The 27956-nt window shown below is 49.7% G+C and overlaps 5 protein-coding genes across 5 annotated transcripts in view; 4 read left to right on the top strand and 1 right to left on the bottom strand.

Moving 5' to 3' along the window:
• The window catches only part of tnc (tenectin), a 40503-nt gene extending 22062 nt beyond the window's left edge, over window positions 1–18441 (top strand). Inside the window, exons 3-7 of the mRNA XM_002137303.3 lie at window positions 7079–7117; window positions 8429–8626; window positions 8694–8948; window positions 9008–16997; window positions 17066–18441. Coding sequence (XP_002137339.3) covers window positions 7079–7117; window positions 8429–8626; window positions 8694–8948; window positions 9008–16997; window positions 17066–17168 — 8585 coding nt within the window. The 3' untranslated portion in view covers window positions 17169–18441. The remainder of the gene's footprint in view (window positions 1–7078; window positions 7118–8428; window positions 8627–8693; window positions 8949–9007; window positions 16998–17065) is intronic.
• A 1406-nt stretch (window positions 18442–19847) lies between these two features.
• LOC6897158 (26S proteasome regulatory subunit 8-like) lies at window positions 19848–21331 on the top strand. Its single transcript, XM_002137302.3, has 2 exons — window positions 19848–20127; window positions 20198–21331. The coding sequence occupies exons 1-2, from the start codon at window positions 19953–19955 to the stop codon at window positions 21247–21249; spliced, it is 1227 nt and encodes a 408-aa protein (XP_002137338.2). The 5' UTR covers window positions 19848–19952; the 3' UTR covers window positions 21250–21331.
• An 823-nt stretch (window positions 21332–22154) lies between these two features.
• On the top strand, window positions 22155–23449 carry beta4GalT7 (beta-1,4-galactosyltransferase 7). Its single transcript, XM_001358441.4, has 3 exons — window positions 22155–22388; window positions 22453–23071; window positions 23133–23449. Exons 1-3 carry the CDS (start codon window positions 22292–22294, stop codon window positions 23380–23382), a joined length of 966 nt encoding a protein of 321 aa, XP_001358478.1. The 5' UTR covers window positions 22155–22291; the 3' UTR covers window positions 23383–23449.
• Window positions 23409–23951, bottom strand: EMC6 (ER membrane protein complex subunit 6). Its single transcript, XM_001358440.4, has 2 exons — window positions 23755–23951; window positions 23409–23679 (listed from the first exon to the last, which is right to left on the bottom strand). The coding sequence occupies exons 1-2, from the start codon at window positions 23885–23887 to the stop codon at window positions 23471–23473; spliced, it is 342 nt and encodes a 113-aa protein (XP_001358477.1). The 5' UTR covers window positions 23888–23951; the 3' UTR covers window positions 23409–23470.
• A 93-nt stretch (window positions 23952–24044) lies between these two features.
• On the top strand, window positions 24045–27697 carry Hr96 (Nuclear hormone receptor HR96). Its single transcript, XM_001358439.4, has 5 exons — window positions 24045–24995; window positions 25060–25991; window positions 26651–26860; window positions 26925–27137; window positions 27201–27697. Exons 1-5 carry the CDS (start codon window positions 24341–24343, stop codon window positions 27399–27401), a joined length of 2211 nt encoding a protein of 736 aa, XP_001358476.2. The 5' UTR covers window positions 24045–24340; the 3' UTR covers window positions 27402–27697.
• The last annotated feature ends 259 nt before the right edge of the window (window positions 27698–27956 follow it).

Raw genomic sequence — 27956 nt, 5'->3', positions numbered from 1 at the left:
TTTGATTTAAGCCCACGCAGACGCAAGTCCCACCGCTGTATGGGGGCGAGGCCATTGACCAGACCGCCAAAGGGCCGCAGTTGCCGTTGCACTTGATTCTCCAATTAAATGGTTAGAACTCCAGAGCAGCGTGTGAACCAGAATCGGAGGCGGAAATCCACTGAGAAGGCAGCCCGGCAGGCAGGCAGATCTTTTGATTTTTATCAGCATTAAATTCTCAACTTCCTGCGACAAGGTCGGGGGCTAATTTCATTTAAGTAAATACGCTTGCGGTTAACTGCCAGGCAATTTGAAGTGTAACGGGAACGTGTAGCCACAGACAGGGCTTAAACCACAGCAGCAGCAGCAGCGACAGCAGCAGCCGTTTCTTTTTCGACCAAACCGAATGGAATTACAATTGCAATTACACAATTTGGCTATTAACGCCTCGGCGCTTGGTGCCGAGTGCCGACTGCCGAGTGCCGTGTGGCCCATTCCACCTTTCACCTTGACAATGAAATGGTTTTCAATGATTGCTGTAATTTCTGTTTGAAGAGAAGAAAAGCGTAGCGAAGCAGAGCCCACAGTAATCCACCATCCCATCCGCCTCCTCCCAGGCGCTCGCTGGGGAAATGCAAATGAATATCTTTTGCTGTTTAGTAGAGCAAAACGCCGTCTGAGGTTGAGTAATACAATATACTGGTAAGCCCAGATTTCCCATCGAGACAACAGACACTACAGACACCTATCTGTACGGATGTATCTGTATCTGTATCTTGGAGTGGTGCTTCTGTTGGTGTGGATGCCATAATCATAGCTCATATTATGTATGCTGTTTCCCTATTGTTGTTTCGATGTCATTGAACTTGAACTTGTCGTCGTGGACTGTGTCGCGGGGCATGTCTATTTTTGGTTCGACGTTTTATGCAATTTCTCGTCTACTCGGCGTGAATATGCTAATTCCGATTTGTATAACACGTTGCCGGTCCAAAAACGTGTTCGAAATGTTAATTAAATGGCAAACATTTGCGGCTTTTATTCATACTCGTATTTATGGCAATTAGTAGCCGCTCTGACCCAATTCGGGCAAGCGGTCGGTCGATCGGTCCGTGTCTGTGTCGGTGTCTGCTAATTAGAGTTTATGATAGGATGTAGCCGTAGCTAAAGAAGGGTTCTTTCTGTGGTATTCCCGGCAGGCCGGTAGGCCGGCAATTGGAAATGCATTTCGCATCTCACTTAGACATTCACCCTGGCGCCACATCCACACAACTGGCTACTAATCGCTGTCTAAGAGAATACCGCCGGCACGCTAACAAGACAAGACAAGACAATGATGGAGACCCACGGCCAAGACAAACTCGAAGACGGCTACCGTCTTCAGAGCTTGACCAGTGCAAATGTTTTCGGTTCGCTAGAGGCGGCAGAGGGAGCAGGCAACTGGAACTGGGACCTGGAGCTCGGGACCTGGGTTGCTGGGTTGGCGTGTTAGAATTCATTTTGACACTATTTAGACGAAGGCTTCGCAAAGGTAAGGAATGGTAATTAGAAGAGAGAAAGAGAGAGAGATCTCTATCACAGGTGCAATGACTTGCCCGGCCTGGGAGCAGTTCTCTTTCAATTGTGTAACCCTAGCCCTGTGCCCAGGCCCATCTCCAGGGCCCATCTCCGTATTCCCCATTCTAATGCCTGAGTGGGTTCAATCAACTCTCCGGCTGGCACCTTTACGCATGGCAACCACAGACAGTCCATGGCTCCAGCAACAACTACAGCCACAGCTTTGGGTCATGCCAAGTCAGAGACAGGCTCGGCTCTCACTTGAACTAATACTTTGTATAATTATCGCTTTGCTGATCTTTTGCACATGATGTACGAGTATTCTGTGTGTGTGTGTGTGTCTGTGTGCGAGCACTGGGCCATTGAATTTTACGGCTTTTGGCCAGGTCTGTCCTGGCTAACACGCAACATTCTCCAGCAGTCTTCTCCGCTGCACTATCTCCGCTGTCCAATCATTAGGCGAATGCCATGGGCCCCGGCGTGGGAGGAGAGAGAGAGATACAAATCGACTACAAGCTGGAGACAGCAGCAGAAGCAGCAGCACCCATAGACGGGAAACAAAATGCGGCGGCGGTGAGCAATTAGCGCTTAGAATGCCACATGGATGCGTTCCGCGAGCACTTAATTGAATCGGGCCCAGAGTCTGAGTCAGGCCCAAGTCAGGACTTCTAGCGTGAGAGAGTGCTCCTCTAGGGGCTCTGCTCTCTGCCCCATCTCCCCAACTTGCACTCAAATTAATAAACAGTTACGCATGCGCAGGGGAAAACTTGTTGCTGCTGAGGCTCCTCCTGCCGCTGCTGATTGCCGGGGCCGGGCCATGGATGCATCCATCACTTGTCAGGCTCCGACTGCAGCTCCTCCAGCAGCCACTGGAGCAATCTGAGTCTCAATCTGCATCGGAATCTGCCGTTGGACTGGCTTGTCTGTTATTTCGGCAATTGCTGTAATCAATGCGCTGTTATCAATAACAGCTAGCGGTGTAATAATTGAATGCAGACCAAGGAGGAGCTCCTCGGTGCAGCACGAGCTGCGGAACGACAGTTCCTCCTCCGTCCGGCCGTGCATCCATCTCTCTGTCTAGGCCTCCGTTTTGGACTGTCTAAAATTGCGCAAACAAAATTATGATATATTTGCCTCGCAACAGAACGGAACGGAACACAACAGAACAAAGTAGAGCTGGGGAGTGGAATGCCAGTCTGTGATTAGCCCCGAGTCGGGGGAAGAGTGCTCTGACTGAGTCGGACAGATTGATTGCTGGACGGGAACGGGGTCGGGCAGGGGGAGGGGGAGCAGAGGATTCATTAAAGCCATGCAAAGGCCATCAAAACAAATCAAAGACAGGACACATGCTCGTAAAACTCTAGGGCCCGGAGACCCGGACTGTGGGAAAGAATTCCTGGCGACCGACACCGACCCCTCCTTTAACTGCTTAATTACAGCGCCCCAAGGCCAGCTGCCAGCCGACTGGGCCTCATTATTATCTATTAAGCAGTCAGGAGCGGTAGGGAAAAGTTCGCCCAACCTGACAAACTGACAAACTGGCGAACTGGCGAACTGGCAAACTGACAAACAGACACTGACTCTCTAATGACATTGCCCAGGCAGGCAGCCATAAATATGCATATGAGATGAGCTCGAGGAGCTCGAGTTCGAGTCCTAGTCGTAGTCGTAGTCGTAGTCGAAGTTGGGCCTAGAGTCGGGCCTGCAATTACAATGTCCACATATAGACAGGCAGGATTGTGCGGGCCTAGGTCTAAGCCTCCTCTGATATTACCCTTGCCTCGGTAATTGTTTCATATGCACGGCAGCAACAACCAGAACAGCCTTCGACTGGTGCAATTTCATGGCCGCCCCATCCACATCATGACCATCGGGCATAATTTACTTAGAACGAATCATGGTCTAGGCTCTAGCATCAGTCCGGTAATAAAACACAGCGTCACGCCAAGGTAGCGCCCTAGCCAAGGCAATAGCCCATACAATACCCGTGGCCACAGCAACTGCGTCCAATTTGGGGAGCCGCAATCGAGGAGCTCCACCAGCAGCAGCAGCTTCGATGTCTACATTGCTACCTTGTCGCCGACATAATCATGTTAAATTACTCGCAAATTCATTTGCTGTGCGGCCTCCGATGCTTCCAGTTGCAGTTGCATTGTTAGGGCGCCTCCTGCCGTGTTGCAGTTTTGCCTCTTGCCTGGCGGCTGCTTTCAGCGTTGATGCATGGACATGATACTGTGGCTGTGGAGGCATTGGGCCTGGGCCTGGGCATCGGCCTGGGCATGGGCCTGGGCATGGGCATGGGCATGGGTCGGAAGTCTGGGCTCCTTCTGTCTGTGTTGTTGTTAGCTTGTCGCTCACTCCATATTGATCTACTCGGCATTATGGAAATTATGTGATCAAGGCCATAGAAAATGGAAATTGTTTTGCCCAACAAAAGTCCATTAAAAATTTGCATGCTCCTTCTTCCTAGTGGCTTCTTCTTGTGCTTCCTTGTGGCTTCTTGGCTGTTCTTGGACGCTGCTGCCTTGTGCCTTTACTGGGAATCGCAATTATAGATCGATTTATTGCTCGTCTCCCCGGGCATTGTTTTAGCTGCATCTAATTAGAAGATAGATAAATATAGAAAGACTCTCCTCGGTCACACCAAAAACAGAGTGAGAAACGGCTACGTTTCAGGCCAGAGCCTGATCCAACGCTTCTTCGGGACTGGGAATGGGGCTGGGAATGGGTCTGCGTCTGCGACTGGAGGTGGAGGTGGGTGTGGTCAAGTTGTCGCTGCTGCAGCTGCGAATAGCGGTAAAAAAAAGGAGAAGAGAGGCAACGACAAACGCATTTGGGGACAACAGACTGGCGAAGATTTGTGTTTATTTAGTAATCTTTGAAATATTTGTGGCATGGCAAATATTTTCACTCGCCTGCGTTTCCGCATCGAGCCGCACGGCGCAGGCAGAAGAAATCGTAGAGACCCGGGCCCAGGCCCAGAGGTGGGGTGGGGCATATAAAAGTAATGCCAGCAACAAGAATATTTGGGGAAAACTTCCACTTTTTCCCCCACTTTCTGCTGCCCCCACAGCCGAGTCCACCCACAGCACTAAATAATAAAGCGTAACCAGCAAAAGGCGTGCCTGGGTCTTGGCTTGGGTCTGTGTTTGGGCTTGCGTCTGAGCCTTGGCCTGGGCCTGCGACTATGTGACTCTGGTTCAGTCCAGCCTCGGATACAGCTACAGATATACAGCTACAGCTGAAGCACCTAGGCCTACTTATGTAAGTAAAGCTGCCAGTGCCAGAGCTGGTGCTAGTGCCAGTGCCAGTGCCAGTGCTTGTGGCTTGTATTTTATGGTTTGTGTACACATTTTTGCACACATGCGCGACGGGTCATTCAACTTGCCGCAGAGGCAGTGGCAGTGGCAGTGGCAGCGTCTTGGCCCAGACCAAGCAGCCAGCCATGGCCATGGCCATGGAGGAGGATCAGAAGGGGGCGAATGCGCGCGCGCTTTCCTAGAATAAACAAAATGCACGACTCGAGCGGGAGCAACAGCAAAGAGCAAGAGCAAGAGCAAGACCAAGCTAAAGCCAACGCCACCGCCAACAACTTGGCTTTAACTTCGGCTTCGACCGCAGTCTCTGTTGCCCAAGTACTACACGATGCAGTGGCAGAGCCGGGCAAGTTGTAGCTGGATCCACATCAACACCAGCCACAACATCAGCAGCGACTTTGGCTGACTAACTGACTGACTGACTTCTGTTTGTTGGACCGACACGACCATGTTTGATGTGTACCATCACCATCATCATCATCATCATCCTCATCCTCCTCCTCGACAGCAGCAAGAGCAGCAGCAGCAGCAAAAGCAACAACAGCTCATGCGTCGCCCCGATCATCATCATCATCATAATAATAATCGTAATGATGATGTAGTAGTATGTGGCTTGTTTTAGTTGTTGCACTTGCACAGCACAAAATTGTTGCATAAGTTTGCATTACAAGGCGGTCCCGTCCCGGCGGCAACTGGGGAGTTGTCGTCGTCGTGGTCTTGCTCTCTGCCAGAGTCTGGCTATGGTTCTAGGTCTGAGTCTGAGTCTGGGTCTGGGTCTGGGACTGTGTCTCGTATCGGACTGACTGCGAACCGGCTGCATGATTGACTCCCATTGCAGCCAAATTCTTCACACTGCCTTCTCCAGGCTTGAGTTCAGTTCAGTCAAGTGGTAGCTCCCCTTCGCCTTCGCCAACGCCTCTGACTCCCATCCATCTCGATCTCCACCTGCTGGCCGACAATCCTTAACAGTTAATGTGTGAATTTTTATGCGTTGCCAGGTTCGGTCGTGTGGTTGTTCTTACCGCATAAAATGTAATTTACATCCGTTAGTTTCGAGTGAGAGAGAGAGAGATATTCTAGGAGCAGTTCGTTGGCCACGATTTGAAATTGCTACTCTGATTTGTTGCCGCCGTCTTGACCAGTTCTGGGCCTGGGCCAAATTCATGCTTATGAGCACTTGCCGTTAGAATTTTCATTGTTGTTTCGCCTGCAATTTGTTGCCAAATTGTATGGGCCAGACTTCCATTTAAATGTGGATCCCGGCAAAGAGCAAGTCATCCCGGAGTGTCCCGTCGGGGCCCCCCAGATACACGAGTATGCGGAAATTCAAATGTGAAATATGTGCAAAATTGTCAACCCTTCAACTAGACGCAATTAATCAAAGCCGCAAAGCCGCCAGCAACAGCAATTCATAAAAGTGCAATTTGTCAAATCATTTTCTGCCGTGCGTCGTGCGCCGTGCGCCGTGCAGCAACAGGCCGTCCTTTGTTGCATGTTGCATGTTGCTGCTGGCTTGTGGCTCATAGACGCCACCCCACCGCAGCAACAAGTGGCCTCCAGAACCTCGTAGAACAGCAGCAGCAGCAGCCGCTACAGCACTCGCCTTGCTGGCCAACTGTCAGCTTAAACAATTTGTTTGAGCCATTTTACCAGGGGCCAGAGACAGGCCAGACGGCGGTTGGCCACACGGTGGTGGTGGTGGGACACACGCAGGCAGCTCAGGCCTCGGCTCAGAATCGACTACGTGCCATTTTTGCTGGATTGCCGGATGATGTTGCTGGCTGGCTGGCTGCATTTTGATTATGTGGTAATAACACGTTGCACGCACACAAAGCCAAGCTGTTGCTCCTGCTAGAGCTGGTGCTGGTTGCTGGTTGCTGGTGCCTCCTGATGTTGCAATTTGGAGCTGCTGCTGGTGCTGGCCGGCTGGCCAGCGGCACTTGGACCCTGTTATCAGGCCCCGGACAGGGCTATCAACAGGAGTGGTAGGCCTACGCAAGTCCGGGGCCACGTCCGGGGCCTAATTTCAATTGCATGCAGGCACAATTAGAGCCTGGCCCCGGCATTCGATGCATTTGCTGCGATGCATTCGCTGCAATAGATAAATTAATTTATTATGGTCATGGCTAACGGATATGGCCATCATAAAAATGCTGCCGTAATCGCGGCAAAGTAACTATGGCATTTCATTAAATAATAAACATTTCTTTTCGCATTCCTCATTCCAGCTCCACTGCAGGAATACACGGAGATCCAGCAGTACTCGGGTAAGTCGGAATTCTGTTTAATTTTTGAGTGCTGCCAGTGGTGGCAATAACGACGGTGGCCGCCCCAATCGAGGCTGAGGCTGTGGCTGCGGCTGCGGCAAGCAAAATTGAACCACTGGTACACCCATAATACTCGTAAAAGTGCATCTAGATTCGTTTTATGATGATTACGTTTCGGAATAATAATGAAGAGAATCAGATTGCTATGCGCCATAAATGCTTGCGAGATTTATGGCACGCCGCGAATTTAATTTGTTTTCCATGTGAACGAAACGAAAGGAAAGCCCATCCCTAATCTGAGAATTGTTTCATTAAATGAAACAATATGCATATGTATGACAGGTCCCATCTCCCCAGGGCTTCTAGATTTTCCCATCAAAGATTCCCCTTCCGCATTCCCCACTCCCCATTCCCCACCTTGGTGGTTAATTAGCTCGTCAAGTGCTGTCCAGGCGGATAAGCCGGCTCCAGAAAGCATAAGCCGCTAATCGGGTGCCAATGATCGAACCAATCGCTGTCATAAAGCAGCATTATTAACCAGTTAGATGAGGTGTGAAAAGACACATACGAAAACAAATTGAAACATAAAGAAATAAGCGCTGCTTTTTACGAGTTATGTTGGAAACGTGAGCTTCAAACTGCGCCAGAGACCGAGACTGAGACCGAGACCGAGACCCAGTCCGAGACCCCAAAGATTTCAATCAACAAAAAATGGTCTAGCCCCTGCTCGCTGCTCAGCTCTCGGCTCTCCACTTGTGGTCTGGGTCTGGGTCTGGGTCTGAGGCGGGGTCCGGGTGTGGGTCTGGCGCGTTTAACGTGTTAATGATGTGATGTTGAATTTATTGCGGGTGGACGTCACTAAATTAGGCAGCCAGTCAGCCCAGACAGCGGACAACCGGCGACGGACAGTGGACATTGGGACTGACGGACGTGCGCATATTTTAAGACACGACCGGCAGTGGCACTTGACTTTTGTTTAACGACGCTGATGAGCAATAAAAATTGTCTATAGCTGCACGTATTATGACAGCTGGTGGCGCTAAGCCTTATTTATGGCCCTGGCGACACAGTAGCACACATTGACCCGCCCCCGCCCACGCCTTTAACTCCAACTTGAACTGGAGCTGCAGCTTGATGTTCAGTGGATAGTGGATTCTGTGGTGGCCTGCATCCATAGCTAATGGCTGGAATTTATTAGTCAGAGAACTGGGGGCCCAGGCATTGTTTGAGGCTGCTTTTCCCAGGCAGCGCTCCAGATTTGAGGACGAGGTAGTAATGTGAGCCTCTTTCTTGGTGTGTTTTCCGTTGCAGAGGGCTGCTACTACAACTATGCGCATTACAACGAGGGCGATCGCATCATGACCAATGAGCCGTGTCTGAACTGCACCTGCCACAACCGCATGCTGATGTGCTACCTGCGCGTCTGCCCCTTCACCAAGCCCATTGGCCACGACTGCATCGTGGAGAAGCGGGAGGATCAGTGCTGTCCCATCATCACCTGCCCAGAGGGTGAGTAGTCCCAGCTGAAAGCTGAGGTCCATCATTCCTAAACAATCCCCCTCGCCCCAATAAACAGTTCCGGTCGATGTACCCTACCACACCCCTGAGCCCGGCACTGAGCTGAGCATCCCCGAGAAGTTCGGCTGCAGCATCGAGGAGAAGTTCTACCCGGAGGGAGCCCAGGTGCCATCGAACCCCAACAGGCCGTGCGAGCTGTGCTACTGCATCAACAACCAGACCAAGTGCGTGATGCAGGAGTGCACCCTCCATGTGGACGGATGCCTGCCCATCTACAATAAGGGATCCTGCTGCCCCGTGCGCTACAGTTGCGGTAAGTCGCCAGCCTTTCTCTGCCTCTCACTGGTACTAAACAATCAAATTCTCTTGCAGACCACGAGAACGAGCTGGACTTCATCGATACGTCCACCACGACGACGACGACTACAGAGCGTCCCACCACCGGCTTCATCCTGCCCACGACCATGATGCCAACCGAGTCCACCGACTGCATGTTCAATGGGGACATCTACGCCGATGGAGCCTCGATCAAGGGCAAGGATGCGTGCGAGCACTGCTACTGCATGCGAGGACACATGGTTTGCGCCGTCCAGGACTGCAAGATGCCGATGATGGCGGCCAACGGCACGTCCTGCCGGGCCATGCCAGCAGCCGAGGGCGAGTGCTGTCCCAACAACTACATTTGCGAGGACGACAGTGCAACCACTGAGATTGTGGAGATCACCACGCCGAAGATCTCAACGTCCGCTCCCGCCAAGGACATCCACGGCGAGATTCCCAAGGAGGATGTGGACCTCCAGGAGCACATTGATGACGAAGAAAAGGACCAGGACAAGGAGACGGCCACCGAGATTCCCACAGTGGAGGAGGGCAGCGGTGAAGTTGAAGATGAGGAGACGACCACAAGTGCCCCAGTGCGTGCCTCGGACGAAAAAGACAAACCCTTCACGCCCGAGAGCTCCACCGCCGGCATTGCTTCCGACTCCAGAATCGATCTATTATCCACCTCGACTGAAGCAGCCACCGGCGCCTCATCCACCGAAACCGCCACCGAAGCCAGCGGCGAAGTGGAGGAGGAGGATGACATCATTAAGATTGTCACCACACCAGAGCCCGAGGGAAGCGGCGAAGAGGATGTTTCGAAGCCCACGAAGACCGTCGATCAGGATAGCACCGAGGAGGAGGAGATCATCAAGGTCACCTCTCCAGCACCAGCCAAGGCCAGTCCCGAAGAGGAGATCGTTAAGGTCACCACCTCTGCTCCTTCCGTTACCGATGAAGATGTTAAGCCCACTTCTGCCGAGGAAACGAGCGATGAAACGGAAGAGGCCAAGCCCACATCTTCTGAGGAAGGCAGTGGCGAGGAGGACCAGACTAAGGCCACACCCACTGAGGAGGGAAGCGGCGAAGAGGATGAAGTTAAGCCAACACCTGCTTCTGAGGAAGACGCCGAGAAGGACGACTTCAAACCCACACCTGCTCCTGAGGAAGGCATTAAGAAGGAAGACGCCAAGCCAACACCTGCTCCAGCAGGAGCTTCAGAAGATGAGGACTCCAAGACAACACCAGAAGGAAGTGATGAAGATCAGGAAGCCAAGCCAACGCCAGCAGGTACCTCAGAAGATGAGGAGGCCAAGCCAACACCAGCTCCAGCAGGAAGCTCAGAAGATGATGAGGCTAAGCCCACGCCAACTCCAGAAGGAAGCGGTGAAGATGAGGAAGATGTCAAGGCCACTCCTGCCCCAGCCGGAAGCTCTGAAGATGAGGAAGATGTCAAGGTCACTCCTGCCCCGGCCGGAAGCTCTGAAGATGAGGAAGATGTCAAGGCCACTCCTGCTCCAGCAGGAAGCTCTGAAGATGAGGAAGATGTCAAGGCCACTCCTGCTCCAGCAGGAAGCTCTGAAGATGAGGATGCCAAGCCCACACCTGCAGTGGTGCATAGGGACGACGCTGAAGCTGCTAAGCCCACTGAATCCACGGAAGAGGCAAGCGGCGAGAGAGAAGAGGAGATCATCAAGGGAACCACGCCATCGGAGGATGAGGTTGCCAAGGCAACCACTCCCGCTCCTCAGACCGAGGGTGAGGGTGAGAAGGACATCGATACTGTCACGGCTACACCGCCTGCCGAGCCCACAAGCAGTGAGGATGCTGAGGACATTGCCAAGCCCACAACTCCGTCTGCTGATGCCTCCGAAGAGGAAGAGGTTAGCAAAGCCACCACTCCAGCCGACAAAACATCCGCCGAAGAAGAGGAGATTGCTGGACCATCGACTCCAGCCGACAAAACATCCGCCGAAGAGGAGATTGCCGGACCAACCACTCCATCCGCGGACGTCAGTGTCAGTGCGGAGGAGGAGATTGTCAAGGCAACCACGCCCAAGTCCGATATTGCCGATGATTCAACCGAGTTGACAGCAGAACAGGACGAGGAGCCAGTCACGGAGACAGAAGAAGGCTCCACAGCTGGCACACCGATCTCATCATCCACCGAAGGAGTCCAGGCTGCTTCCGAAAAGGATGAGCCCTCCATTGGAACATCCACTAGTGCACCCGCTCGTGCTGGCGAAAAGGATGAGGCTGCCACCACTCTGCCTACTCCTGAGAGCGATGAGAAGGTTACCGAAGGTGATCTCGATGCATCCACTGAAGTTCCTGCCGAAGACGCCTTCAAGTCCGGCACAGCCAAGCCAGTTTCTGCCGAGAAGCCTGCTGAAGAGTCATCCACGGAAACCGACGAAGCCGAAATCGATGCATCGACCAGCACACCACTCCACAAGCAAGATCAGCCGGATGAGACCACAGACAAGTCTCAGGACGAAAAGGAGGAAGATGAGACAAGCACCGAGGCAGTGCCAGCTAAATCCGACAGTGTGCCACCAGTTCTCGACATCAAGCCCTCGACAAGTCTTCCGGTGGAAGGCGGAGAGGTCTCTACAGAGAAGCCATCATCAGTCTACCTGCCGCCTGCCGGAGAGAAAGACTCCACCGAGAGCGCCGAAGATGCAACTGAGCCAGCCATCAAAGAGGAGCCATCGAAGCCAGAAGAGCCCGCGACCACTCCCCTGCCCGAAGAGCAGTCCAGCAGCGTCTCGCCCAGTGCCGAGCAGCCAACCACAGTGCCAGTTATCAGCCGGGACGATTTCGCGTCAGAGCAGACTACCGTTTCACCCAGTGCCGATGATCAGAGCTCCTCCGAAGCTCTGCCCGCCATGGACCTGCCAGCTGTCATTCCTGGAGAAGGTGACTGCTTGGTGGAGGGCAAGACCTATGCCAACAACACCATTGTGCCGTCCACCTCGGCCTGCGATGTGTCCTGCAAGTGCATCAGCAGCCTTGTGTCCTGCCAGCAAATGGAGTGCAAAGAGCCCGAGAACCGCGACAAGTGCGTCCTTTCTTCCGATCTTCTTGCTGGCTGCTGCCCAACTTACATTTGCGAGGAGAGCGATGAGGAGGATACTACTGCCAAGCCTATTGACAGGATCGATGAGGATGAGTCGGGTGCCAGCACCGAAGAAATCCCCAAGGATGTCATCATGCCCACTGGCATTACTGAGCAGCCACTTTCCCATGTCAAGCCCGATGAGGAGGTTCCACAGGTGACACCCCTTCTGCCGGTGGAGGTTGAGTCTTCCACACCCAAGGCGGTCGAGAAGCCAGCTGCTGTTTCCGACGAGGACATGGCCAAGCCCACGACAGCCACAGCTACTCCTGAAATTGAGGAAGAGGAACACAAAGATAAACCCCTTGACAAAGAACCCGTGCCCAAGCCCACGGATGAGGGTAAGAAAGAGCCAGCAGGAGAAGCTGAAACTGTCCCAGCCACAGAGCAGCCGACCACAGATGAGGCCACCAAGAAGCCGTCCCAAGAAGATGCCACAACTCCGCCTCAATTTGCAGATGATAGCCAAAAGGAGACTGGAGATGAATCGCCAGCCACAACCACTGCTCCCATCACGACAGAGGAAGAGAAACCAATCGATGAGAAGAAACCAACTGAAGAAGATAAGCCCAGTGAAGAAGAGAAACCCACTGAAGAGACCCCCAGTCTTGGACCTAAGGCGCCAGTTGCTGATGGAGATACCGATTCCGAAGAAGGAACCCCGGCTACCCCCGCTTTATCCGAGGAAGACTCCTCCACAGAGTCATCAACTGAAGTGCATACTCCAGAGCTCGACACGAAGCCAGAAGCCGAGGAGTCCACTCCATCTACTCAGTCACCAAAGACCGAAAAGACACCCAAGCCATCCACCAGTGTATCCGATGAAGAGGAAATCGAGGACTTGGACAAATTCACAACAGTTGCTCCATCGAAGGTATCGGATGAGAAGGAGCCATCCACTTCTGCCGAAGATAGTTCGGACGATGATGATTCCGTTCCAGCCTCAACTGAGCGATCTCCGATCAAAGAAGACGCTGACGAAAAGGCACCACCATTGCCCACCAAAGCACCAGCCACTAAGCCAGAGTCCACTACTGAGGCTGAAACCGACAAGGAACCTGCAAAGGATGATGTTGCTACCACTGAACCAAGTTCTGAGGGCGAGAAGGACACCTCTGATGAGTCATCGACCGCGTCCGTCTCTGACCATGGAGTCGAGAGCGAGGCCACTACTACTCCAGTTCCTGCTGTTCCTGCTTCTGATGAAGATAAGACTCCAGACAGCACAGAAAAGACCCTGCTTGGAGCAGAGCCTGAAGACGAGACTGCCACGGCTGCTCCGTCAGTTGGCGACACTTCTGACGAAGAGGCGCCCGCCACTACTGATGTTCCTTCGAAGGATGAAAGCGAACAGAAACCGTCTTCTGTCCCTGCTGAGATCGAGCCTGAATCTGATCGTACCACTACTCCTGCTCCGGTTGATGCCGCTAAGGAAGAGTCCGATGAGCAATCGACGACAACTCCCTCTTCTGACGAACGCAAGGACACAACACCTGCTCCCTCTGATGAAAAGACTCCCTCAGTTAGCGTTACTCCCGAGGCTGAGCACGATGAGAAATCAGATGCAACTGCTGCTCCTGTTTCTGACGAAGATCGCACTGAGAAACCCGTGGACGAAAAGGAACCACTTCCCGCAGGAGAAGATGTAGAGAAGGAGTCCGACATTGAAACCTCTACTGCCAGGCCCTCTGCTGCCACATCCCCATCGTCTGAAGAAGAAGCTGGAGACGATAGTGCATCAACAGACAAGACGCCATCCGAGGAGGCAGAGGAGAAGCCCGAGGCTCCCACAACATCTTCGGAGGAAGACGACGATACTGCTGCTGCTGCCACGACAACTCCAGCACCTTCTGCCGCCGATAAGGTACCCGATGTGCCAAAACTGCCCCAAGAAACCCCAGAGGATGTTCTACCTTCATCCACTGAGACATCCACAGAGCAGGAGCGTGAATCGACTGCTGCTCCAAGCCTGGACGATAAGGAACCTGCTGTCACCTCGGTGCCATCTGCTGATATTGATTCGGATATCACCACAATTGGCCCCGTCTCTGAAGCGGATGAGAAGCCAACTGAGGAAGAGAAACCAATCGAGGAGCAGAAGCCAAAGGAGGACGAAAAACCAACTGAAGGAGAGAAGCCAACAGAGGAGGAGCAGTCTACTGAAGCACCAGCCAAGCTGCCAACTCCAGAAGATAAGATTGGAAGCCAGCCCGAAGATAAAATCTCTGCCACAACTGCCGCTCCTGAAGAAGGATCCACGGAAGCCAGTGATGAAATCGTTCCATCAACCGATTCCCAGGCTGATGAGGAGACCGAAGATAAGCAGCCTTCATCGACTGCCCAGACACCAGGGGAAAAGACTCCCGAAACTTCAACTGATCTGCCATCTGAAGATGCTGAGACTGTCACCATCGGTGCTCCCTCCGCTGAAGAAGATGCTTCAGTCCCATCCGACGAGAAGAAACCTTCCACATCCGCAGAGGATGAGGAAAGCACCGAAGCCACCATTGGTATCAGCGATGGTAAGAAGAAACTGTTTGCTGCTGAGAAACCCACAACTCCATCGCCATCCAGCGAAGAGGAGCCTGTCACTGATGCCCAGAAACCAGTGGATGAGAAGGAGACGGAGGAACCAACAAAGGAAACCGACGCATCAACCGAAGTGCCGCAGCTGGGAGAGCAAGATATCCCATCAGCAACATCTGTCCCATCTGCTGAGGACATCGAAAAGGAGGAAGAGGACAAGTCCGACTCTACCACTGTTGCCCCTGCCAAGCAAGCAGATGAAGAGCTCACCCCAGCCGTTACTCCTGCCGCACCCGAAACATCCGATAAGGAGCCCTCTGTGGACTCTACCACCGTCGCCCCCGCCAAGGAGGAAGAAGAAGATCTCGCGGCAACCGCAACTCCTGCCACAGGAATCAAGGAAACATCCGAAAAGGAGCCCTCTGTGGACTCTACCACTGTTGCGCCTGTCAAGGAGGATGATCAAGATCTCACGGCAAGCGCTACTCCTGCCACAGACGCCAAGGAACCATCCGAAAAGGAGGCCTCTGTGGACTCTACCACTGTTGTCCCGGCCAAGGAGGATGATGAAGATCTCGCGGCAAGCGCTACTCCTGCTACAGACGTTAAGGAACCATCCGAAAAGGAGCCCTCTGTGGATGTGCAGGAAGCTGAGTCAGGCACAAAGCCTCCTACCGATGCATCCGACGAACAGCCAATCGATGAGACAGCTTCCTCGACATCCCCCCCAACTGTGGACGAATCTGAGCAACCAACGACCTCCCCAGCCACTTCTGTCAAGGACGAAGCCAGCACACCAGCTGTCGACAAGGTGCCAGAGGATGAGCTTGACGTCACCACCATTGCCAGCCCAGCTGTGTCCGACGTTAAGCAGGATGACACCAAGGATACGACAGCCACCACTGTGTCACCACTCATTGATGAGAAGGAAGAAACTGTTACTCCCACTGCCCAGGACGATTCCAAGACACCAATTGATGTCTCCACAGTTTCACCCACTTCCGAGGCAGAGCACGACCAGACAGAAGCACCACTTGATTCCTCAACCGCAGCTCCTGCCATACCCGAAACTGATTCTACTGCTGCTCCAGTCGATGTGCCTTCTGCTGAGGAGATCGACACGAAGCCAATGGAAGATGTCATGTCCCAGACTGCCGCTCCTGCTAAAGAGGATGACCAGACTCCAGTTACAGTCGCCCCTGTGGATCACGATGTTGAGCCCAGCAGCGAAGCTAGCGAGCAGCCTCCTGTCTCCGAAGATGTGGGAGAAGAGAGTACCGAGCCAGCTAGCAGCGATGCTGAGGATACCACTGATCAGTCTCCAGCTGGTGCCAAACTGAAGCCACCTACTGCCACTACAACTTCGGAGGCAACCCCATCTGAGGCCGCCGTCACCGAAGCTGATATTGTGCCGGAAACCGCTTCACCGGAGCTGGAGAAAGAAGTACCCGACAAGTCCACTGAACTGCCCCAATCGGTTGTGCCCTCAAGCGAGGACAAGACCACGGCAGCTCCAGCTGTCAAGCCAAGCTTGGACTCCACTGAGGAAGGCGACGAGTCGGTTGAATCCGAGGAAGTCACAGAAGCAGCCGAGAAGGAGGGCGAGGACAAGGAATCGGAGGAGACCGAAGATGAGGCTCACAAGAAGCCCGAAACCGAAGAGCCTGAAGTGCCCGCCGTTGTCTCAGAGATTCCCCAGAGCACGACCACACCTTCTGCCCAGGATGAGACATCGTCAGAGACCTCCAGCGAGGAAGTTGCCACGGAGCAAGCAGATATCGCCACAATCGTCACCACAATGCACCCACTGTTCGCGCACCTCCCAAGCTCCACCAAGAGTCCAGTCATCGGCGATCGAGTAGGCGAGGAAGAAGCAACCGAGGCTTCTACTGCCAAGCAGAGCACTGAGGCGCCAACTACCAGCACCACATCCTCAACGACAGCAGCCAGTCCCATTACACACCCGCCCTACGGTCATGCTCCCGAGTACGAAGACGAGTACGACGATGAGGATGTGTTCGGTCCTGGCACCTGTCGCTATGCTGGCAAACTTTACGTTTCCGCCCAGCAAATCCCACGTGACGATCCTTGCGACTTCTGCTTCTGCTTCAGAAGCGACATCATCTGTCTGCAGCAGTCTTGCCCGCCTCCGATTGCCGGCTGCCACGAGGAGCCCATTTCAGGCTTCTGCTGCCCGCGATACGAGTGTCCCGTCTCAATGGCCGCTGTGCTCAACGTCACGACGAGCACGACAACCACCAGCACCACTCTGCCCCCGCTATTCACAGGCTTCACCCAGAGTTCCGCTGTGATTAACGAGGGCTGCCTCATAGACAACCGTACATACGAGGTTGGCCAGGTCATCGAGTCGAAGACTGGTCCTTGCATGCGCTGCACGTGAGTATAACAGCACACCGACTAGTCCTTGATCGGTTCTAATTCCCATTCTCTAATATCCATTCCAGTTGCGGCGGCGACGGCCAGATGCAGTGCGATCCACAGCAGTGCATTCCCGGTCCAACTATGCAGCAAATAATGGCCACCACCGCGGCGGGCCGCAAGAGATGAACCACCAACAGCCATGCTCACTAAATATAATTTTAACTAATGTTTAAGCACTGCAGACAAACAATCACATCGCAAACAGACAAACCAACCGACCCAGATTGCACCCACGGATCGATCAAAAGCAATAGAACACAATTCGAATAGATCAACAAGACTAGGAACAGAACCAGAACCAGAACAAGAATCAGAATCAGAACCTTATCGTATGTATGTATACCTAGTAGGTGCCAAAACTAATGGAGGACACTGGACCGGGTGATCAGATCAATATCAGATCGGATCGTATGCAATAGGAATAATTTTGGTTCGCCGATATTCGCACTCTTTCAATTGAATTACGCCAATTTGTTTCGGATTAGGTTATGGTGACGAAGCAAACAGTGATATTGTACTGTATACATAGTATAGGTGCAATTAATTTAGAACGCGCTCACTTAAAATGAATTACTTATGTATTTGTACTTGTATTTGTAACCCCCTAGTGACAGCCCATAGCAACCAACGTCGCGCGTGCCTTGTAAAGTCGTTCATTGTGCCCGCCGCCATATACAAATCGCTTTCAGGAGACTCTCAACACAATGCAAAAGCTAAAGCAAAGCCCCCAACATCCATCCATCAGATAACACCCCAGAGATATTGTACTTCTGGCGCTCCCACACAATCAATGGCGTTACGAAGAGCCACGGCATTTGGCTACTGAACAACCGTTTCTTTTTGTTTGTTTTTTAATAGCAATATTGTACTTCTTTTCAATGCGCTTTTATAGTATTTTAGTCACTTTATTTTAAACATTATTATTTTTTGTGTATAATTGTTGCTTCTAGTCTTCTTTTGTTGCAAGAACAACGAAATCCGCCTGTAACACGCGCACAATGAGATCAAATCAGATCAGATCAGTTGAATTGAGTTGAGTTGAGTTGAGAAATTGTATCTTCTATAAACTATTCCAAGCTTTTATACTTTTATATACAATACGTGTAAAATGGAGAAACGAACGAACTAGTTTTTATAGCAATTTTACAAACGAACCACGAATTGCATAGTTTTAACGGATTGAAATGAATTTGTACTTCGCCTCAATGCATTTGCACTCCGCACTGAACACTGCACATGCAAATGCATCTGTGGCAGTAACAATGGTAGTCTACATAGAATTTTTTAGATCAACTGAAGACGGAAACTAAAATATGGAAACAAACGAACAAACTGTCGGCTATCGCTATTGCTCGACTGACTGAAAATAACAAACATAGTAGAGGACATTGACGTAGCAGTTAACTTTGTAAACTATTTTTTTAAACTATCAGCATGCCGCGCTGATATTTACACATTGGTCGTAGAATAGTAACAACACATTTGAACTTTCAGTCACTTGAGCTCTAGAAATACGCTGTCAACCAATAGCGTTCCCAATAACGCTGAATAATCACGAACATCAATTAGATTTATATAATCTCTAAATATAGTTGTAGCCCTAAGTATTTAATTTTAAAAATAAATAAATAAATTTTAATTTAGATCTTATTTATTTGATATGTCTTTTAAGAACAGCTCTTGTGTTTCCATACCTTATCATAATTTATATGCAAGCTTTTCTTTGTAATCTAATAAATAAATACAACGCTTTTTATTGAAATGTACAACAAAGAGTTAAAACTACGTAATTAAATGGAAGACAGTCCATCAGTGCTGAGGCGACCGCAACTCTACATTTATACCCGATACTTGGTCAGTATGGCTCTCCTCCACCACATGGCGCTAACATTGCACGACACGACAAAGAGTGCATGCAAGACTGTAAATCAGTCTGAGCGTGTCGCCGGGCGCTGCGTAGCGACTGATTTCTTACTTTTGTCTATAATAATAATGCGATCCGATCCAGATTTGGCAATCTGATAGATATGGTAATTTTCTATGATTGTGGGTTTTTTATTTTCTCGTATCTTCTCGGAGGCGGAAGAGAGCGGGGCGAAATTTTTAAAATATACGTGCAATAGTGACATATTACACAAGTTTGGATACAATTGTCGTTGAGCACTAGGTGATCATAGGGATGGACTCACGGACGGACAGACAGGGCTCAATCGACCCGGCTATTTATTCTGATCAAGAATATATATACTTTATGGGGTCGGGTTGAATAATTATTATTATAATTGTTGTTCTTGATTTTTATTGAATAATTATTATTATAATTATTATTTGCCATTAACTATGTTTAAGACAAAATACACTAAAAGCAAGGACTAAAAACTACCCAATCTTATAGAAAATTTATTCATCAATGGCCTAAAATGATGTGGGCAAAACTAAGGGTTTTAGTTAGCCAGAATTATTCAACGGAATCTCTAAATTTAGCAATATGAACGACTATCTCTTTCGGCTTTTTTGTTTCCCCATTTTGATAAAACCTTTTTTTACCTTCTTTGCCGAAACCTCTTTTTACGCAAAATGCAATAAGGGCAAGTGTTAATTAATGTCAATTAGATAATAGTATCACTAATCGGATAAAATTATGTGAGCATGGCTATATGTTCTATCAAAAACGGAAGATCAAAAACGAGGAATATGTAAAATAGATCTTGAATTCGTCAGTATATGTACGGTATATTTTTAAAATGAGACGGTATACTTTGGTATATTTCTAAGAGTCGGACGGTATATTTATTCACGATAAATTTGCGGTCACACTGGCAATAACTGTCGTCTCATCCGAAAAAAAAGCCAGAAAGCCCTTTTTTGCAAATTTTGGTGCCAAGTTGAAAAATTCGATTTTTTGCAGTGATGATGAAGATGGATGTTGATATTGCGCTTGTGGCCGTCAATGGCGGTGCAGTCAAGGGCCTGGGATTCCAATCATACTTCATGCAGAAGATTTCCGAGTTGCAGTTTACGGTGGCTGAAAAGAACGCCAATCTGCGCCGTCTCCAGGCTCAGCGCAACGAGCTCAATGCAAACGGTAAGTAGTCTCAGGAATTTTTCCTCGGATAGACACTGATTCCTACTTCTCCACTGATCCTTTACGACAGTGCGCATGTTGCGCGAGGAACTGCAGTTGTTGCTGGAACAGGGCAGCTACGTGGGCGAGGTGATAAAGCCAATGGACAAGAATAAGGTGCTGGTGAAGGTACATCCTGAGGGCAAGTACGTGGTGGATGTTGACAAGGGCATAGACATTAAGGACTTGGCTCCCAGCTGCCGCGTGGCGCTGCGCAACGAGAGCTACACTCTGCACAAGATCCTGCCGAGCAAGGTGGATCCGCTTGTGTCTCTGATGCTGGTTGAGAAGGTGCCCGACTCCACTTACGAGATGGTCGGAGGCCTTGACAAGCAGATCAAGGAAATCAAGGAGGTGATCGAGTTACCTATCAAGCATCCCGAGCTCTTCGACGCCCTCGGCATTGCGCAGCCCAAGGGGGTGCTTCTGTACGGGCCGCCCGGCACCGGGAAGACTCTGTTGGCACGCGCCGTGGCCCACCACACCGAGTGCACCTTCATACGCGTCTCCGGATCGGAGCTGGTGCAGAAGTTCATCGGCGAGGGATCGCGCATGGTGCGCGAGCTGTTCGTGATGGCGCGCGAGCACGCTCCGTCTATTATCTTCATGGACGAGATCGACTCGATTGGCTCGGCTCGCTTGGAGACCGGCAGGGGTGACTCCGAGGTGCAGCGCACCATGCTGGAGCTGCTCAATCAGCTGGATGGCTTCGAGGCCACAAAGAACATCAAGGTGATCATGGCCACCAACCGCATTGACGTCCTCGACCAGGCTTTGCTGCGTCCCGGTCGTGTGGACCGCAAAATCGAGTTCCCTCCACCCAACGAAGAGGCGCGCCTCGACATCCTTAAGATCCACTCGCGCAAAATGAACCTCACCCGTGGCATCAACCTGCGCAAGATCGCCGAGCTGATTCCTGGGGCCTCCGGGGCTGAGGCCAAGGGCGTCTGCACCGAGGCCGGAATGTATGCTCTGCGCGAGCGCCGCGTCCACGTCACCCAGGAAGACTTTGAGATGGCCGTATCCAAGGTGATGCAAAAGGACTCGGAGAAGAACATGTCCGTCAAGAAGTTCTGGAAGTAATTCAGCTTGTATTTCAAGTATTATACTAGAGTTGATACCATAAGATTAATCCATAATATATTCTTTGGAAGAGAATAATTTATGCCTTTGTGAATACCATATTTTTTTTAGAAGTAGCTTACCTTATGGCGATAGGAGGATCAACCAGAGCAAGTATGTATTCTTGGGGATAAGTGACTTAATTGTATGTTTGGTTTGGTTTCCGTTTTCTTTTGTGGATCCAGCCTGCTGTTCGGGGCCCGTGGAACAGCGTTGGGACAACGTAATTTGAAAAGGTTCCATTTGCATGTCGTACGCATATTCCATGCGTCGTATCCTTGTCACTTTTTCACTTTCAAACAATTCAACTTTCGCGCGCAGCCTTAGCGATTAATCGTCGATAGTATCGATACCCAAACTGCTTTTTTTTAATAGTTAACCGAATATAAAAATTGAAGAATATGATCTCCAATCATGGCCAGAGAACAATTAACCTATTGCAGACCAGTGAATATTAACTCCACGAAAATAATGAATCTTTAAGAATTTTAGTCCAGTACAAGTGAATGATATTGTGGCTATTTGTTTTAAAGTAAAGAAGAAGTATAGGGGGGTTAAGTGGGTTAGGTTCGTTCATTTGTTCGGGAAAGCTCTCAACCGTCGTTTTGCAAACAGTGCTGCCAGAAGAAGAAGCTAGATCTGCAAAAAATGGCTAACATCGAAAATAAATATGCTACAAATTTTAGTCATGATCTTGTTAATAGACTTTAATTAAGTCTTTAGTGACAATATTTGCCAAAAAATAAACTGAAAACTGTTAAAATAAGATACGAGAGTGCTAGTCATTAAAATTTTCCTAAAGCTAAACAGCCTACATAAGCTAATTAAAAATTGTATGAGCTATTCCACTTTTAAATATGCCAGATCTAGCCAGAAATATGCTAAGCTGGCAGCACTGCTTGCAAACACTGCATTGAAATTGTCTTAATAATAATTGTTGCTTTTCCTATGGATTTGACACCGTTTTTAGCCTGACGGACAACTAGTTAATCAGCTATTTCAAATGGTTAATATATCCACCATAAATTGGGTTTTTGTTTGCGGCCTGTCCTTCTGCATGGGCGGCATTGCGGTTCTAAGTTTCATGCCGCTGGGCTCAGGTGAGTGGGTCGGTTGACATGGATAGATTCTAAAAATAATGACCGGTGTCGCTCCTTTTTTTAGACTGCATATGCCCCCTGTCAAATCCATTGGCGAAACTTGTTGGAAGTGGACCAGTGCAGAAGAAATCAGCGTCTGTGACACCCGCACCCAAGGAACAGGACCATGTTCACAGCACGGCGGCACACAAGATGGCAGTGTTGGTGCCCTTCCGCGACCGATTTGAGGAGCTGCTGCAGTTTGTGCCACATATCACCGATTTCCTTCGGCGGCAAGGTGTTGCCCATCATATATTCCTACTAAATCAAGTGGACAGGTTCCGCTTTAATCGTGCTTCCCTCATCAACGTGGGATTCCAGTTTTGCCACGAGGTCTACGACTATATTGCCATGCACGACGTCGACCTATTGCCCCGCAACGACGATCTTCTCTACGAATACCCCAGCAACATGGGACCCCTGCACATTGCCGGGCCAAAGCTGCATCCGAAATATCACTATGATAACTTTGTTGGTGGTATTTTGCTGGTGCGGCGTGAGCACTTTCAAAAAATGAACGGAATGTCGAATCAATATTGGGGCTGGGGTCTGGAGGACGATGAATTCTTCGTACGCATCCGAGATGCGGGACTGCAGGTCACGCGGCCACAAAACATAAAGACTGGCATCAACGACACATTTGGGTAGGCAGAAACACCCAGGTTAATCCATCTTCAATGTCACTAAACTTGTTTGTCTCTACAGCCATATTCACAATCGCCACCACCGGAAGCGGGACACTCAAAAGTGCTTCAATCAAAAGGAGATGACCCGCAAGCGGGACCACAAAACGGGTCTCGACAACGTCAAGTACAAAATACTCAAGGTGCAGGGACTGACAATCGAAGGGATCGACATAACCGTGTTGAACATTATGCTTGAATGTGATGTAAATAAAACTCCATGGTGCGACTGCTCGGGGACGGCAGCGGCCGCATCGGTTGTACAAACCTAGAATCGTACTAGCACTATACACTATTATTTTCTGTATTGCCTAGTCAAATCTTATGTTTATTTTTCTATATGTTTGTAAATGCGCTAATTTAATACACATGAACCATGCCATACAAGAATGTCCAGAAGAGCACATAGGTGCAAAGGCCGCCCATGAATTGGTTGGTCAGCAGGTTGCTGCGGCTAATGAAGTACTTTCGCCACTGTGTGCCCGACTTCAGCAGCACCATCAGCCACAGGACAAACACCGACAGGAAGTAGAAGAGGAATCCCAGTGTGCCACTCAAGCCCAAGATTCCTACAAATGAGAATTCATTCATGAATGGTCTTGTCTTCCACATTTGCTGATCAATTAAAAATTAGTGTCAATTACCAGCAGCACAGCCCGAAATAGCGGCCATCGAAGTACGGCAGTACTCCACTGCCGATATGTTGTTGCGAATCGCTCCTTCGCTGTAGGCAATGATTTCGCCGGTTTTGGACTGTGCAGTCTTTACTCGATTCATTTTAATTCTTTAAATTCGTATTATTTTCAGAAAAAATAGTCAGCTGCAAAACCATCGAATGTTCAGTTTAGGGATGGTATAATATCGATATTCCTACTCAAAGTGTCGTGGCGTTGCTCACAGTTGCGCTTTTCAGCCATTCACGTGTCGGCGTGGCTGGCTTGTTGTTATTGGATTGGATCTTGGACGGACATTAATTCATTAAAATTATGTGGTGGTGATAACGAAGACTAGTGATTTCTGCGTGCTATAGGGCCATTATGTGCAATCAATAAATTTAATGTAGATCATAATATGTTGACAAGCAGCGTCAGTTGTAGCTGTTGACGAATTTCAAGTGCTGGCCAAGGTTTTTTTTTTACTGAGGGAGCCCCGTACCAACCACTAGCTCCAGGCCACAACAAAACTGAAGCAATTAAAAAATCAATCAGAATTCTAATTGAAAGCTGTGACATGTCACCGCCAAAAAACTGTGCCGTCTGCGGCGACAAGGCCCTTGGCTACAATTTCAACGCCGTAACTTGCGAGAGCTGTAAGGCGTTCTTTCGCCGGAACGCCCTGGCCAAGAAACAGTTTACCTGTCCGTTTAACCAGAATTGTGACATCACAGTGGTAACGAGGCGTTTCTGCCAAAAGTGCCGCCTGAAAAAATGCCTAGACATTGGCATGAAGAGCGAGAACATCATGTCCGAGGAGGACAAGCTGATCAAGCGCCGTAAAATAGAGAACAATCGCGCCAAACGCCGCATGATGGAGAATGCCGATGATCCCGACGATAGCAAGGCTCAAGCTGACAGCAGCAGCAATCTGGAGTTGTACTCCGGATCACAGGACTCGCAGAGCTGCGGATCGGTGGAAAGCGGCGCTAATGGCTGCGTGGCTGGACCAGCAAGCTCATCTGCACACGCTCGATCGCCGAGCGAAATAAATCCGCTCCTGATGACGGCCGATAAAATCGTCGATCAGATTGTCTCCGACCCGGATCGAGCATCCCAAGCCATTAATAGATTGATGCGCACCCAAAAGGAGGCCATCTCGGTAATGGAGAAGGTCATTGGCTCACAAAATGATGCCCTCAGACTGGTATCCCATTTGATTGACTATCCAGGTTGGTGGTTGCCTTGACATACACATATCGTTCATTCGCTAATCCCAGTCGCATATGTTTTCAGGCGATGCCCTCAAGATCATAAGTAAATTTATGAACTCGCCGTTCAACGCTTTGACAGTATTCACAAAGTTCATGAGCTCCCCAACGGACGGGGTCGAGATTATCTCCAAGATTGTTGACTCGCCGGCAGATGTGGTGGAGTTCATGCAGAACCTGATGCATTCACCGGAGGATGCCATCGACATCATGAATAAGTTTATGAACACCCCAGCAGAGGCTCTCCGAATCGTCAATCGCATCTTAAGTGGCGGCACGAACTCAACCCAACCGACAGACCGCAAGCCATTGCTGGACAAGGCTAGCGGCGGCGGACAAGAGCCGGAACGGAACGCCAAGCCAGAAAATGAGCGAGTGGATACGGTTATACAGTCTATGCTAGAGAGCGGGAGCCCTTCGCCAATCAACACAAGCACCAGCTCGCCCCACGACGTGGCCGTCGACTTGCAGTACCATTCGCCATGTCCCAACCAAATGGGAGATGAGCAGCCCAGCACATCGAGCAGCCATCCACTGCCCTACATAGCCAATTCCCCCGACTTCGACCTGAAAACCTTCATGCAAACCAATTACAATGACGAGCCAAGTCTGGACAGTGATTTCAGCATCAATTCGATCGAGTCTGTGCTCTCGGAGGTCATTCGGATCGAGTATCAGGCCTTCAACAGCATTCAGGCAGCATCGCGGATAAAGGAGGAGATGTCCTACATGGGCGGTCAATCCGCCTACAATGGCTGTAATGCCAACACAAACAACAACCAGCAGCAGCATATGCCTCAACAGCCAATTTGCGCTCCTTCGACCATGCACATGGACCGCGAACTTAACGAAGCCGAGCAAATGAAGCTGCGCGAACTGCGCTTGGCCAGCGAAGCTCTCTACGATCCGGTGGACGAGGATCTAAGTGTCCTAATGATGGGCGACGATCGCATTAAGGTGACCACCAGCACCAGCACCACCACCACCACCACATCAGTCATTTGCTCCACCAAGCACCCTTTCATTCCTTTAGTTATAACGTTTAACAGTGCCCGGCTTATCTAATCGTGCAGTGCCGGAGCCGATATAATTTTAGCACCTGGCGGAGCCCACAGGCCCGTGAGTCAGTGCGTATCGCTTTGACATGTCACTTCCGAGCCGTTTCTGTGTGCCCAGCAAAGCGCTCCTCCAAAATGTAAACACAACTTTGAATAATCTCGCCATAAAAGTGAGGTCTCTCTCTCTCACTCTGGGAGTCTACGACTGTCAGGCAAGACCCACCCAGACAGTGGTTTTATCAGCCTGGGGCAGCGCCAACGATGGCATTATCACCCATTATCAACAGCGGCAGCAGGCGCTCATGAGCCTCCAGCTGACGATTGGTCGGCCGTTTATTCAACTGTTTACCGTTGGAGCTTCATCGCAATTAGCACATTTCATTATTGTTAATTAGGGAATACGATACATTTCTACGAAATGTGGAGCACGCAGGTGTTTGGCGCTGTGATAAGCATTGCCGCACTATTCGATTGAGTCACTTTTCATAGACAAACACTAATGTTTTGTGCGATAATAATGGAGCCACCTGTGCGTTATATTTTATTGTTCAACCCCAGCCTGACGACACACGCCATAATCCGAAGCTATTGCAACTCATCAATCTGACGGCCGTGGCTATAAAGCGGCTAATCAAGATGGCCAAGAAGATAACTGCATTCCGTGACATGTGCCAGGAGGACCAGGTGGCCCTTCTTAAAGGGGGCTGTACCGAAATGATGATAATGCGTTCGGTGATGATCTACGACGACGATCGCGATTCCTGGAAAGTAAGACATAACACACTTGAAGGCAATACTTGATTTACTACGAATATAATTTGCTTTTTTCCAGGTGCCACACACCAAAGAAAATATGGGCACTATACGAACTGACCTTCTCAAGTTCGCCGAAGGAAACATCTACGAGGAGCATCAGAAATTCATCACCACCTTTGACGAGAAATGGCGCATGGATGAGAACATCATTTTGATAATGTGTGCCATCGTTCTCTTCACTTCAGCTCGATCCCGAGTGATACACAAAGACGTGATAAGATTGGAACAGGTGTGTCCTTTTTGGGATTTACACATCTGAATTGTGATTAATATTGTCGAATTACTTTTGCAGAATTCCTACTATTATCTTCTGCGAAGATATTTGGAGAGTGTTTACTCTGGCTGTGAGGCGAAAAATGCGTTTATCAAGCTAATCCAAAAGATTTCAGACGTGGAGCGTCTGAACAAATTCATTATAAATGTCTATTTAAATGTTAACCCATCCCAGGTAGAACCTTTGCTACGTGAAATATTTGATTTGAAAAATCACTAAAACGATTCGCATCGGGCATCAAATGCCGGTGTCCTATTATAATGGATGATCAGCGAGCTGTAGTTGTTGTTGTTTTAATCGTAATGTGCGTCGCTCACTGATTTTTGTTTTATCTGTCGCTTATAATGTTAGATTTTAGTCGAATGTGATTGATAGATTTGCAAATACTACATAGATTTTATATTTCTACATCAAAGAGAGCATATTTAGGATACAAGTGCAAAGCAACACAATTTAAATGTAATGTACACCGTTTAATTAGTTTCAAATAAACTAAAATCAAATACAAAACTGAACTCAAAGAACCAAAAGTGGTCCATTCCTGGTGCCTTAATCACAATATAATCAAGGAGGAAAAAGGGTACATTTAATTCTTGTGTATTTATATAACAGCTTGAATATCGGATATCAATGGCGTGCGACTCGGTACGGTATATTAACGATACAACATAACTCCATCGATATATATAGAGACGCAGGATAGCCCGACGACTACGAAGACTCTTCCCGCGAATACCAATTGGGAGCAATAGCGACATGCTGAGAGCATCCCAT

The sequence above is a fragment of the Drosophila pseudoobscura genome, chromosome 2 (assembly GCF_009870125.1).
Source record: "Drosophila pseudoobscura strain MV-25-SWS-2005 chromosome 2, UCI_Dpse_MV25, whole genome shotgun sequence".
In the NCBI taxonomy this organism is placed as follows: Eukaryota; Metazoa; Arthropoda; class Insecta; order Diptera; family Drosophilidae; genus Drosophila; species Drosophila pseudoobscura.
The sequence above is the reverse complement of the archived record's forward strand: the minus strand, read 5'-3'. Positions and strand labels throughout refer to the sequence as shown.